The following is a 14,109-nucleotide window of genomic DNA, read 5'->3' on the forward strand; positions in this document are numbered from 1 at the left end:
GGCAGGACAGAGCGGGCGACGGGACAGCGGCAGGACAGAGCGGGCGACGGGACAGCGGCAGGACAGAGCGGGCGACTGCGACGGGACAGCGGCAGAACAGAGCGGGCGACGGGACAGCGGCAGAACAGAGCGGGCGACGGGACAGCGGCAGAACAGAGCGGGCGACGGGACAGCGGCAGGACAGAGCGGGCGACGGGACAGCGGCAGGACAGAGCGGGCGACGGGTCAGCGGCAGAACAGAGCGGGCGACTGCGACGGGACAGCGGCAGAACAGAGCGGGCGACTGCGACGGGACAGCGGCAGAACAGAGCGGGCGACTGGAAGACGTAGAGTTTTATAGCCTACCAGTAGTGCTGTGAGAGAGACAGACAGAAGGGGAGAAAGAGGCTTGTTTCCACTACTACTTTGGTGCCTGTAACTGATTAAGGTGATATATTGTACTTTATACCTGTGGTGTCATTAGGTACGCTGGACACTGTTCCATGGGGGCTGAGATTGGTTACTAACTCCAAAGCTCTCACACATCACCTTCTACATGGGAATGGCCTGGCCTTACCTCTTCAGAGATTAAATCATTGGTACTTTTTGATTTATACGGCCATATTGAGACAGCTCCCATGTTACTAGTGTAACTAAACAAAAATATTTAAAAAACGCAACATGTAAAGTGTTGGTCCCATGTTTCATGAGCTGAAATAAAAGATCCCAGAAATGTTCCATACGCACAAAAAGCGTATTTCTCTCAAATGTTGTGCACAAATTTGTTAACATCCCTGTTAGTGAGCATTTCTCCTTTGCCAAGATAATCCATCTAGCTGACAGGTGTGGCACATCAAGAAGCCGATTAAACAGCATGATTATTACACAGGTGCACCTTGTGCTGGAGACAATAAAAGGCCATTCTAAAACCTGCAGTTTTGTCAAACAACACAATGCCACAGATGTCTCAAGTTATGAGGGAGTGTGCAATTGGCATGCTGACTGCAGGAATGTCCACCAGAGCTGTTGTCAGAGAATTGAATGGTAATTTCTCTACGTTGTTCTCTACCATAAAGGCAGTACCGTCCAACTGGCCTCAACCACAGACCACGCCAGCCCAGGACCTCCACACTGCGGGATCGTCCGAAACCAGCCACCCAGACTGCTAATGAAACTCTGGGTTCGTCCGAGACCACGCCACCCAGACTGCTAATGAAACTCTGGGTTCGTCCGAGACCACGCCACCCAGACTGCTAATGAAACTCTGGGTTCGTCCGAGACCACGCCACCCAGACTGCTAATGAAACTCTGGGTTCGTCCGAGACCAGCCACCCAGACTGCTAATGAAACTCTGGGTTCGTCCGAGACCAGCCACCCAGACTGCTAATGAAACTCTGGGTTCGTCCGAGACCAGCCACCCAGACTGCTAATGAAACTCTGGGTTCGTCCGAGACCAGCCACCCAGACTGCTAATGAAACTCTGGGTTCGTCCGAGACCAGCCACCCAGACTGCTAATGAAACTCTGGGTTCGTCCGAGACCAGCCACCCAGACTGCTAATGAAACTCTGGGTTCGTCCGAGACCAGCCACCCAGACTGCTAATGAAACTCTGGGTTCGTCCGAAACCAGCCACCCAGACTGCTAATGAAACTCTGGGTTCGTCCGAAACCAGCCACCCAGACTGCTAATGAAACTCTGGGTTCGTCCGAGACCAGCCACCCAGACTGCTAATGAAACTCTGGGTTCGTCCGAGACCAGCCACCCAGACTGCTAATGAAACTCTGGGTTCGTCCGAGAACCAGCCACCCAGACTGCTAATGAAACTCTGGGTTCGTCCGAGACCAGCCACCCAGACTGCTAATGAAACTCTGGGTTCGTCCGAAACCAGCCACCCAGACTGCTAATGAAACTCTGGGTTCGTCCGAGACCAGCCACCCAGACTGCTAATGAAACTCTGGGTTCGTCCGAGACCAGCCACCCAGACTGCTAATGAAACTCTGGGTTCGTCCGAAACCAGCCACCCAGACTGCTAATGAAACTCTGGGTTCGTCCGAGACCAGCCACCCAGACTGCTAATGAAACTCTGGGTTCGTCCGAGACCAGCCACCCAGACTGCTAATGAAACTCTGGGTTCGTCCGAGACCAGCCACCCAGACTGCTAATGAAACTCTGGGTTTACACAACCAAACAAAACTTCTGCACAATCCGTCTCAGGGAAGCTCATCTGCGTTGCTCGTCGTCCTCACCAGGATCTTGACCTGACTGCAGTTTGGCGTCGTAACTAGTGATGCACACATATGACATTTTTAGCCAATACCCGATATTTTCCTTTCCAAAAAAACATTATTATTATATATATTTTTTTTTAAACATACCGATACCCGATATAAAAATTGTGGCCTTTTAAGCATTCTAGTTCACACACACACACACACACACACACACACACACACACACACACACACACACACACACACACACACACACACACACAGGTCTAAGGCACTGCATCTCAGTGCAAGAGACGTCACTAAAGTCCCTGGTTCGAATCCAGGCTGTATCACATCCGGCCGTGATTGGGAGTCCCATAGGGCGGCGCACAATTGGCCCAGCGTCGTCCACGCCGTCATCGTAAATACGAATTATTTCTTAACGGACTACCCTAGTTAAATAAAAGGTTACACAGACACACACACTCCAAAAGGTTATTTTGTTGGTTTTTCTGGTAATGGCAACATACGTAAATGCAATCAAAACCCATTTCTTTCACTTACTTGCTGTTTCAGTGTTCATTTGTTCAGTCGTCATTTCATTCTCAACCAGGATTCCTATGAAACGCTGTTTGGGTCTTTGCGTGTCAAAAGATGTGTCAAATAACTCGCCATCCGTTTCAGTAGCTATAGTTAGCTAACTATATAGCTAGGTGTCATCATCCAAAAATAACCCTAAGTTATAAGACAGTTCTTATTTGATTAATGGTGGTCGGACCCATCTATGTGAAGCTAGACACAATAAGGATTAGCCACAACAGTGGATTTTACGGTTAGCCTTCAAAATAAAAGTATGGCATAATTCTACTATTTGTATTCATTTGCATCACTCAATGCCATACTTTTATTTTGAAGGCAAACCGCAAATTCTACTATTGTGCCTAATCCTTATTGTGGTTAGCTTCACAACACATAACCCGGTCGAGCGTCACTAGCCAGATGAAGCTAGCTGGCTGCTTATAATGTTAGCTATGGGCAACAGGGTTTAGTAGCTAGCTATTTATATTCATTAAATGAACTTCAATTTCAAATCCGCGAACAAGAATACTTACAAGGATTCCTAAATCATTGCTAAGAATAATGAAGATGACGGCAGTTTCAACTGGTCATTGTTTCAGGCTGGTTGTATTGGTGCTAGCTAGATACCAAGCTAAAGCTAGCTACCCCAGAAGTTGCGGTCGAACAAAGTATGTTTTTTTGTACAGCTTGGACAGTGCTACTGTATCTTTTTGTACAGCTTTGACAGAGCTACTGTATATTTTAATACAGCTTTGACAGAGCTACTGTATATTTTAATACAGCTTGGCAGTGCTACTGTATATTTTAATACAGCTTGGCAGTGCTACTGTATATTTTAATACAGCTTGGCAGTGCTACTGTATATTTTAATACAGCTTGGCAGTGCTACTGTATATTTTAATACAGCTTGGCAGTGCTACTGTATATTTTAATACAGCTTGGCAGTGCTACTGTATATTTTAATACAGCTTGGCAGTGCTACTGTATATTTTAATACAGCTTGGCAGTGCTACTGTATATTTTAATACAGCTTGGCAGTGCTACTTCTACTTTTAAAAATCCACCTCTCCAAAAACAAGTCTCTCACCGTTGCCGCCTGCTATAGACCCCCCTCGGCCCCTAGTTGTGCTCTGGACACCATATGTGAACTGATTGCCCCCCATCTATCTTCAGAGCTCGTGCTACTAGGTGACCTAAACTGGGACATGCTTAACACCCCAGCCATCCTACAATCCAAGCTTGATGCCCTCAATCTCACACAAATTATTAATGAACCCACCAGGTACAACCCCAAAGCCGCAAACACTGGCACCCTCATAGATATCATCCTAACCAACGTGCCCTCTAAATACACCTCTGCTGTTTTCAACCAAGATCTCAGCGATCACTGCCTCATTGCCTGCACCCGTAATGGGTCAGCGGTCAAACGACCTCCACTCATCCCTATCAAACACTCCCTGAAACATTTCAACGAGCGAGCCTTTCTAATCGACCTGGCCCTGGTATCCTGGAAGGATATTGACCTCATCCCGTCAGTAGAGGATGCCTGGTTATTTTTTTTAAATGCCTTCCTCTCCATCTTATAGAAGCATACCCCTTTCAAGAAATGTAGAACCAGGAACAGATATAGCCCTTGGTTCTCCCCAGACCTGACTGCCCTTAATAACCTGTTAGGGCTAGGGGGCAGCATTTGCACGTCTGGATAAAAAAAATGTACCCGATTTAATCTGGTTACTAATCCTACCCAGTAACTAGAATATGCATATACTTATTATATATGGATAGAAAACACCCTAAATTTTCTAAAACTGTTTGAATGGTGTCTGTGAGTATAACAGAACTCATTTGGCAGGCAAAACCCTGAGACATTTTCTGACAGGAAGTGGATACCTGATGTGTTGTATTACCTTTAAACCTATACCATTGAAAAACACAGGGGCTGAGGAATATTTTGGCACTTCCTATTGCTTCCACTAGATGTCACCAGCCTTTACAAAGTGTTTTGAGTCTTCTGGAGGGAGATCTGACCGAACAAGAGCCATGGAACGATGATGGCCCATTAGACACCTGGCGCGCGAGTTCATGTTGGGTACCCTCGTTCCAATACGTTATAAAAGAGAATGCATTCGTCCACCTTGAATATTATTCATGTTCTGGTTAAAAAAGGCCCTAATAATTTATGCTATACAACGTTTGACATGTTTGAACGAACGGAAATATTTTTTCCCTCGTTCAACGAGAAGCCCGGCGGGCTTAGATCATGTGCTAACAAGACGGAGATTTTTGGACATAAATGATTAGCTTTTTTGAACAAAACTACATTCGTTATGGACCTGTGATACCTGGAAGTGACATCTGATGAAGAGAATCAAAGGTAATGGATTATTTACATAGTATTTTCGATTTTAGATCTCCCCAACATGACGTCTGGTCTGTATCGCAACGCGTATTTTTCTGGGCGCAGTGCTCAGATTATTGCAAAGTGTGATTTCCCAGTAAGGTTATTTTTAAATCTGGCAAGTTGACTGCGTTCAAGAGATGTAAATCTATAATTCTTTAAATGACAATATAATATTTTACCAATGTTTTCTAATTTTAATTATTTAATTTGTGGTACTGACTTGACTGCCGGTTATTGGAGGGAAACGATTTCCTCAACATCAATGCCATAGTAAAACGCTGTTTTTGGATATAAATATGAACTTGATAGAACTAAAAATGCATGCATTGTCTAACATAATGTCCTAGGAGTGTCATCTGATGGAGATTGTAAAAGGTTAGTGCATCATTTTAGCTGGTTTTATGGTTTTGGTGACCCTGTCTTTGAATTGACAAAACATTACACACAACTCTTGTAACCACGGGTGCACCACGGGTGGGACGCTTGCGTCCCACCTAGCCCATAGAGGTTAAAAGGCTAATTGATCATTAGAAAACCCTTTTGCAATTCTGTTAGCACAGCTGAAAACTGCTGTTCTGATTAAAGAAGCAATAAAACTGTCCTTCTTTAGACTAGTTGAGTATCTGGAGCATCAGCATTTGTGGGTTCGATTACAAACTCAAAATGGCCAGAAACAAAGAACTTTCTTCTGAAACTCGTCAGTCTATTCTTGTTCTGAGAAATTAAGGCTATTCTATGCGAGAAATTGCCAAGAAACTGAAGATCTCGTACAACGCTGTGTACTACTCCCTTAACAGAACAGCGCAAACTGGCTCTAACCAGAATAGAATGTTCTCTGTTGTGTCTCGGTTTTTCCACATGGCATCCTGTAGTCTGGTTTTAGATATGAAGGGGACATCCTGTAGTCTGGTTTTAGATATGAAGGAGACATCCTGTAGTCTGGTTTTAGATATGAAGGGGACATCCTGTAGTCTGGTTTTAGATATGCCATTAGTGTACTGAAGGAGACATCCTGTAGTCTGGTTTTAGATATGAAGGAGACATCCTGTAGTCTGGTTTTAGATATGCCATTAGGGTACTGAAGGAGACATCCTCTACCATTGACAATGGCTGAATATCAACTGCAATCATTTCTGTAATCAGCGCTGTGATTTTTCTCACTACGTCCATTATCGCACTTCTGTCAACAACAGGTTGGGTCTCACGTTGCCTCTCTCATCATTGCCCCTGTACAGTCACTGTAGCTCAGTTCCACCTCTCAGAGTCCGCACCTCATCACCTTCTCATTTAACGTCTCAGAGAGAATTATTTTCTACTTTATGACAAATCGGGGCTTGTTACTTTTGTGATAACAGTACTGTGAATTACATTTTGTCTATATACACATGTAACAGTGTAGGTTCCTTCCCTCTCTTCGCCCCAACCCGGGCTCGAACCAGGGACCCTCTGCACACATCAACAACTGACACCCCACGAAGCATCGTTACCCATCGCGCCACAAAAGCCGCGGCCCTTGCAACGCAAGGGGAAACCCTACTTCAAGTCTCAGAGCGAGTGACGTCACTGATTGAAACGCTATTAGCGCGCACCACCGCTAACTAACTAGCCATTTCACATCGGTTACACACACACCTCGTTTTTCATTTATGGATTTTTTCCCCGTAATTTTAAACATTTACGTCATTTAGCAGACGCTCTTATCCAGAGCGACTTACGAATTGAAGATCCCAATGTCTTTATTAACGTTGACACCCCTAATGGTCAGTCCACATTTCCGCCACTTTATTGAGCTGACAAGCTTCAGTCTACTCAGCCCTCACCCTAGAAGCAGTAGCAGTTAGTTCACTCTCCTCTCTGACTGGTCTACTTTCATTGGGCGATAGCGTTCAGTATCGCTCTACCACGCCAAGGAAAGATAGGTTTACAGCCATGTAAAGAGCGCCCTCTTCAGGACAGATATAAATTATTCAGCATTTTCTCAGAAATCTTATAAAAAAAAAAAATCAGTCCTCGTAGTCGGCCGATAATATCAGCTTTATACACATAAACATGGCATGTTGAAATAAACGAGCAACAAGCCTTCTTCACTTGAGAAAATATCGAGTGCATTGTGAAGGAAACCAAATCAGCTAGCCACACTCATTCAAACAGCGGACGAGGACGGACGGATAGAAAACCTGTTCCTACCTTTCTGGCAGTGGTTGGAGGTCCAGCAGCGACAGTTGAAGTTGTCATTGAAGATCGTCTTGATGCATTGACGACTATCTTCCATGATGCCTGGACACACGTCGCCGCACTCCTTACTCTGTTTATTCCCCGCTATGAAGTTATTAAACTCAGCGTCCATGATAAGAGACCAGTCAATCGAGTCCAGGTAGCAGAGCTCGGGATTCTTCTCGATCCGGATGGCTCCTCTAGTGATGTTCTGGAGGCTGTAGAGGCCGATGTCCTTCAGAGAAGTCATCTCGAAGATCACCAGGGCGTAATTATAAAAGAGATTTCGCCCTCGGATCACCGTGAGGTTAGGGAACAGGGTGGACAGGGAGTCTAGGCCCGAGACTCTGAATAAAAATAAAAATAAAAACTTTGTTTAAAGTGCATTAAAAAAAAATGTTTTTAAAAAGCAACACACTTTACATCAAAACAACAACATAAAAGAGATCAAAGAAAAACAAGCTGGAATAATCAAAAAGATATAAAATAATAGTGAAATCATTGAGAGGTAGAACGTTGTAATTTTTTTTTTACATTTTAGTCATTTAGCAGACGCTCTTATCCAGAGCGACTTACAGTAGTGAATGCATACATTTCATAGATTTTAATTTTTTTAATTCTGTGCTGGCCCCCCGTGGGAATCGAACCCACAACCCTGGCGTTGCAAACACCACGCTCTACCAACTGAGCTACAGGGAAGGCCGTGTAGAAGGTGTGTATCTGGCCCGCTAACCTGAACAGCAGCAGGTAGTCAGTGATCATGGTGAGTTTGGGGAAGGAGAGCGATCGGAACACCTCCTGGTTGAGGTTGTAGTTCTTGTCTCCTATTAGGAGGATCTGGAGGTAACCCTCGACGATCGTACAGTTCTCCAGCCGACGGAACTCACTGATGTCATTTCCGATGTCGATGCTGGGACCACAAACTGGTGAGAGGAAAAACAACGGAAGAGACTTCATGTACTTTTCAATTTCATCTAAGGCCAAATAAAGCATTGTAGATAGCTAGAGAAACAGACTTAGCCTAACATAATGATCGCTTTCATGCTAGAGGTGAGTTTGAAATCATTTCACTATTCTAATAATATCATATATTCATCGGATATTGAAATACATGTTTTTAATTTATTTATTTATTTATTTATATATATTATTATTTTTTTTACATAAGAGAAGGTTACTTAAGGCAAAAAATGAACGGAGGGTGATTGGTCGGGGTGGACGTTTAATGCAAACCAGAGGTTGTGTGTTCGAATCTCATCACAGACAACTTTAGTAACTTTTCAACGACTTACTACGTTTTTGCTACTTAGCAACTACTTAGTATGTTAGCTAACCCTTCCCCTAACCTGACTCATAACCAACGCTAGCCACCTAGCTAACGCTAGCCACAACTAATTGTAATTCGTAACTTATCAATTTTCTAAACAATGTCTAACATTGTACTTTCTGCAAATTTGTAACATCATACGAAACGTAATAAGTTACTTCCACAAATGAATACAAAAACGTAACACATTATAGTAAACAGAAAGTGGTTTTACGTACAGAATAACACGACATGTGATGAGACCAGGTTGTCCCTGTAGGTCCATTTTCACTACATTTCATTCAACAATGGTTGTCTAACTCTACAACAAGATGACCAAGTGGGAGCAAAGAGGAGTTGTGCATATATATATATATATATATATATATATATATATATATATATAAAATCAATTAAGTTAGCTAGTAGTTACCTAGAAAACGTTTTTAAAACCACTTACTTTCTCCATTTGCGGGCTGAAGGCAGATCGCGGAGACACACAGCAGCAGACCACAGAACAAGGTCAAATGATCCTTTTCTGTCAAAGACTTCATTCCGGTAAAATAAACTTCCTCTCAGCTCCAGAAACAAAAAACAGGGATATGAGCCAATTAATTAATGGTCTCTTCTCAAGCCCACAAAAAAAACACCAAGAACGTGGACTAAATTGGGGGAAAAAAAGAAGGTAAAAAAAGCGTTGTTCCCTGACTTTTATTACTAAATGTTGACTTGTTAGTAACGTTGGAAGCCAGAGACTAGCTAGCCGTTGCTAACCCCGATGCTAACTCCGTTGCTAACCCCGTTGCTAACTCCGTTGCTAACTCCGTTGCTAACCCCGTTGCTAACTCGGATGCTAACCCCGTTGCCAACCCCTATGCTAACTCCGTTGCTAACCCCGTTGCTAACTCGGATGCTAACCCCTATGCTAACTCCGTTGCTAACTCGGATGCTAACTCCGTTGCTAACTCGGATGCTAACCCCGTTGCTAACTCGGATGCTAACCCCGTTGCTAACCCCGTTGCTAACTCGGGTGCTAACTCGGAAGCTCAATGTGTTGCGGAATGTCTTGAGTCCACTGCGGGGTATTTTCAATCCAGCAGGAAAACAACGGTCTTCGGTCGCTATCCTATAATTATCTCACAAAAAAAAAAAATCACTCAACGTTTGGTTTAACACAGACAAAACCACTCATGTGATATATGAAATGTTATAGAAAAAGAAAACCATGCGTCAGGAATGTCTATCACTTGACAATCCGCATCTTTTCGACTCCATTTCTTAAAAAAAAAAGCCACTTTGCTCGCTTGAATGCGCTGTTCGCTAGGCGAGGGAGAAAGTCCTCCAACGTGGACGGGAGAGCAGGCTCGGTTCGGCTTTGATGGCGGTATGCTTTAGATAACACATGAATGAAAAAAGACACCTCCTCGACTGAGACACATGATGTTTGATCCAAAATATCCGCCAAGGACGAAAATGGATTCAACAAACTGCAGCCCCCGTGTCTCCCTCCTCCGTCTTCACCCTCATACAGGCAGACTTAACAATTTAAATCCATTTTCCCAGCACGGAGAAACGGGATGATTTCAATATCTTCAATGTTCGTTTAGATTCAGACCCTTGTAGTATATCTGCTTTTAGTAATCGATTTGAAACCGTTTTCTTATCTCTTACAACGTCAGTCAGCGGCTCCCGGTTGGAGAGATCACATCACGGTTTTAGTCCGCTCGGTGGGATGGATTCAGCGCTGTAAACAAGGCTTTATGTTTCGTTCAGACACACCGGAGGCTGCTACGGTTTACTAGGCTGGAAGGAAAACCTGGAGAAATACCTGGAGTGGCTTTGTTTTATCCTCTCACAGATGCTCACCAGCTTGTAGTCCTAAAAACCACGGAAATGACTTACCTCTGGTTGTTTAGCCATTGCTATGGAGAAAGTTCATTGGGAAATAAGGTTTTGGGATAAACGCCAAAAAGAAGGTCTGAGGTTAACACAGGCTTATGAGAAATTATACGTTTTTTCTATGAGATAATATCATGCCACTTTATATAATGTTTACATACCCTACATTACTCATCTCATATGTATATACTGTACTCTATACCATCTACTGCATCTTGCCATCCTGATGTAATGTATCACTAGCCACTTTAAACAATGCTGCTTTATATAATGTTTCCATACCCTACAATACTCATCTCATATGTATATACTGTACTCTATATCATCTACTGCATCTTGCCGATGCCGTTCGGCCATCACTCATCCATATATTTGTATGTACATATTCTTATTAATTCCTTTACACTTGTGTGTGTATTAGGTAGTTGTTGTGGAATTGTTAGATTACTTGTTAGATATTACTGCATGGTTGGAACTAGAAGCACAAGCATTTCACTACACTCGCATTAACATCTGCTAACCATGTGTTATGTGACCAATAAAATTAGATTTGATTTGATTTGCACGACCTTTATGAATTAAGAAGACTTTAGGTGCTTTTTTTTAAATTACATAAATGCTTAAAAAATGAACAAAAAGTGAATTCTCATTGAACAAAACATATAAGATCTCCTAAGCCTGTACCACAGATCTTATGTTCATCTTTTATCCAACATCCCAACAAAAACGAACCCATGGCGGAGTTGGGGCCTACAAACAAAGATGCCATTACTGTTTCCCTCTGGGCTCAGCACCGTCGTGTTATGAGTTTTTTTTTTTAAAACAATGATGTAATGAGTAGAAATATTAACATTCTAACAAGCTACATATTGATTTAGAACTGGGCGATATGGACTAAAATCCATCTTGCCATAAATTGGCTGATTTGGTGCGATAAGGATAAATAGAACAATACCTACAGAACAGCCACCTGCACCACAGATTTTCCCCCAGTTATCTTTAAACTAGTACTACTAATGTGATGGCTGTAACAATCAGTTGTTCCATTGTTGTTCCACTTCCATTGTTGTTCCACTTCCATTGTTGTTCAGTTGTTCCATTGTTGTTCCACTTCCATTGTTGTTCAGTTGTTCCATTGTTGTTCCACTTCCATTGTTGTTCAACTGTTCCATTGTTGTTCCACTTCCATTGTTGTTCAACTTCCATTGTTGTTCCACTTCCATTGTTGTTCAACTGTTCCATTGTTGTTCCACTTCCATTGTTGTTCCACTTCCATTGTTGTTCAGTTGTTCCATTGTTGTTCCACTTCCATTGTTGTTCCACTTCCATTGTTGTTCAATTGTTCCATCAATTGTTCCACTTATTTCATTTTAAATGTGACATTTCTCTAGTGGCCTAGAGGCTACTTATCATAACCATATCAGCTAAATGCCTGGGGATAAGTGATCGGTATGATTGGTGTCCATCATTTTCCAACACGGTAGTTAGTATCCATTCAGTCACACATTCAGTCCTTTGGGGTCTTGCCTTGCCCATCCAAGGACTGAATTGGATTGTTAGTATTGACAGAGGCACTGCCTAGGGATGAGTATGAGTAATGGAGTGCTCAAACGGACGCCAGAACTCACTCTTTAAGCAGACCAGAGATCATTTTTTTTTTTAGACTGGTAAACTATTTTGTGGAATGTGGTTTGTGGCTGCCTGTTCCAGGCAAGTTACATTTCTGTCCGGAATTGTTTAATTTGCTTTGACTCTAGTGTTCCAATAGTACGTGTGCATTTTGCAGGGAACAAGGAAAAATAAACCAGGCCAAGTATTCGTTCTTCTCCCTAAATTCATTTTCTCCTCCTTGTCTTACTCACTTGCGTTCAAACCCTCTACACGTGTTCTTAATGCCCACACAAGCTCCTGCTAGGCCGACAGAAATAAATGCCTATAAAAACACGTCTATAAAAATGTATCTAACGGACAGGATAAACAAGCTACATTCCTTTGCCAAATGACGACAGTTTTAGCACATATAAAAAATAAATAAATGGACATGTTGATTGGAGTACGGAAATATGTGTTCCATCAACAAGCTGCAGTTTTGGAATAATTGCGTCCCATCTATTTTTCCGCCTAGGCTACTATGCGAACTGCTAGTAACATTTAGAACAGGCTAGGCTACTATGCGAACTGCTAGTAACATTTAGAACAGGCTAGGCTAGGCTACTATGCAAACTGCTAGTAACATTTAGAACAGGCTAGGCTAGGCTACTATGCAAACTGCTAGTAACATTTAGAACAGGCTAGGCTAGGCTACTATGCCAACTGCTAGTAACATTTAGAACAGGCTAGGCTAGGCTACTATGCAAACTGCTAGTAACATTTAGAACAGGCTAGGCTAGGCTACTATGCTAACTGCTAGTAACATTTAGAACAGGCTAGGCTACTATGCAAACTGCTAGTAACATTTAGAACAGGCTAGGCCAGGCTACTATGCGAACTGCTAGTAACATTTAGAACAGGCTAGGCTAGGCTACTATGCCAACTGCTAGTAACATTTAGAACAGGCTAGGCTAGGCTACTATGCTAACTGCTAGTAACATTTAGAACAGGCTAGGCTAGGCTACTATGCAAACTGCTAGTAACATTTAGAACAGGCTAGGCCAGGCTACTATGCGAACTGCTAGTAACATTTAGAACAGGCTATGCTAGGCTATTATGCTAACTGCTAGTAACATTTAGAACAGGCTAGGCTAGGCTATAACCCCCCTCTAAACATAGACAGGTTCCACACTAGTAACATTTAGAACAGGCTAGGCTAGTGTGAGATCTGAACTAACTATTTGTTTGCATAACATATATAAAATAATGGAGAAGCTATGCTACAATATTAAGTATGTATAAACTACAGATAATTGCATACTGCTGTGTGTTTCAGGAAGTGGCTCATGTGATATGGTGGGTCAGGTGGAAAGAATGCTGATGCTTTAAAACAGGGTTTTGCAAGAGCTTTTTGCAGAATAACAGCAATAACAGGATATAGGTGAAATGTACATACAGCGGGGTGTAGGGGTTTTAGAGAACTGTTCATTGTGCAGTCACAGACAACAACTTCGCCTGGCAACAGGAAGTGCGTCACGAGGCTGGGACCAGCCTGCACGCCAACAATAGGATGACTAAGTTTAAACCATGCTCATCCTCCCTCTGACAGGCCAGCAGTGAGCGGGAACTATCTCTGTCAGAGTATTTAAGGAAGAACAAAGTGTTTGCATTAATTAAATTACAAAGAAATCAGAAGTTACTCTGTGCTGACTATTTTTGTTCTGATACCAGATTCGAATTGACGCGACCCTAACACAAGGCTATTATGCGAATTGCTAGTAACATTTAGAACAGGCTAGGCTACTATGCGAACTGCTAGTAACATTTAGAACAGGCTAGAACAGGCTAGGCTAGGCTACTATGCTAACTGCTAGTAACATTTAGAACAGGCTAGGCTACTATGCGAACTGCTAGTAACATTTAGAACAGGC

General features: G+C 42.8%; 1 protein-coding gene across 1 annotated transcript in view; it reads right to left on the reverse strand.

The window, feature by feature from the left end:
- The window catches only part of igf1rb (insulin-like growth factor 1b receptor), a 136,480-nt gene extending 125,897 nt beyond the window's left edge, over positions 1 to 10,583 (reverse strand). The window contains exons 1-3 of the mRNA XM_045708302.1: positions 9,150 to 10,583; positions 8,117 to 8,306; positions 7,357 to 7,730 (exon numbers count right to left, since the gene is read on the reverse strand). Coding sequence (XP_045564258.1) covers positions 7,357 to 7,730; positions 8,117 to 8,306; positions 9,150 to 9,243 — 658 coding nt within the window. The 5' untranslated portion in view covers positions 9,244 to 10,583. The remainder of the gene's footprint in view (positions 1 to 7,356; positions 7,731 to 8,116; positions 8,307 to 9,149) is intronic.
- Positions 10,584 to 14,109: the final 3,526 nt, after the last annotated feature.

Source organism: Salmo salar, chromosome ssa26, assembly GCF_905237065.1.
Source record: "Salmo salar chromosome ssa26, Ssal_v3.1, whole genome shotgun sequence".
Taxonomy (NCBI): Eukaryota; Metazoa; Chordata; class Actinopteri; order Salmoniformes; family Salmonidae; genus Salmo; species Salmo salar.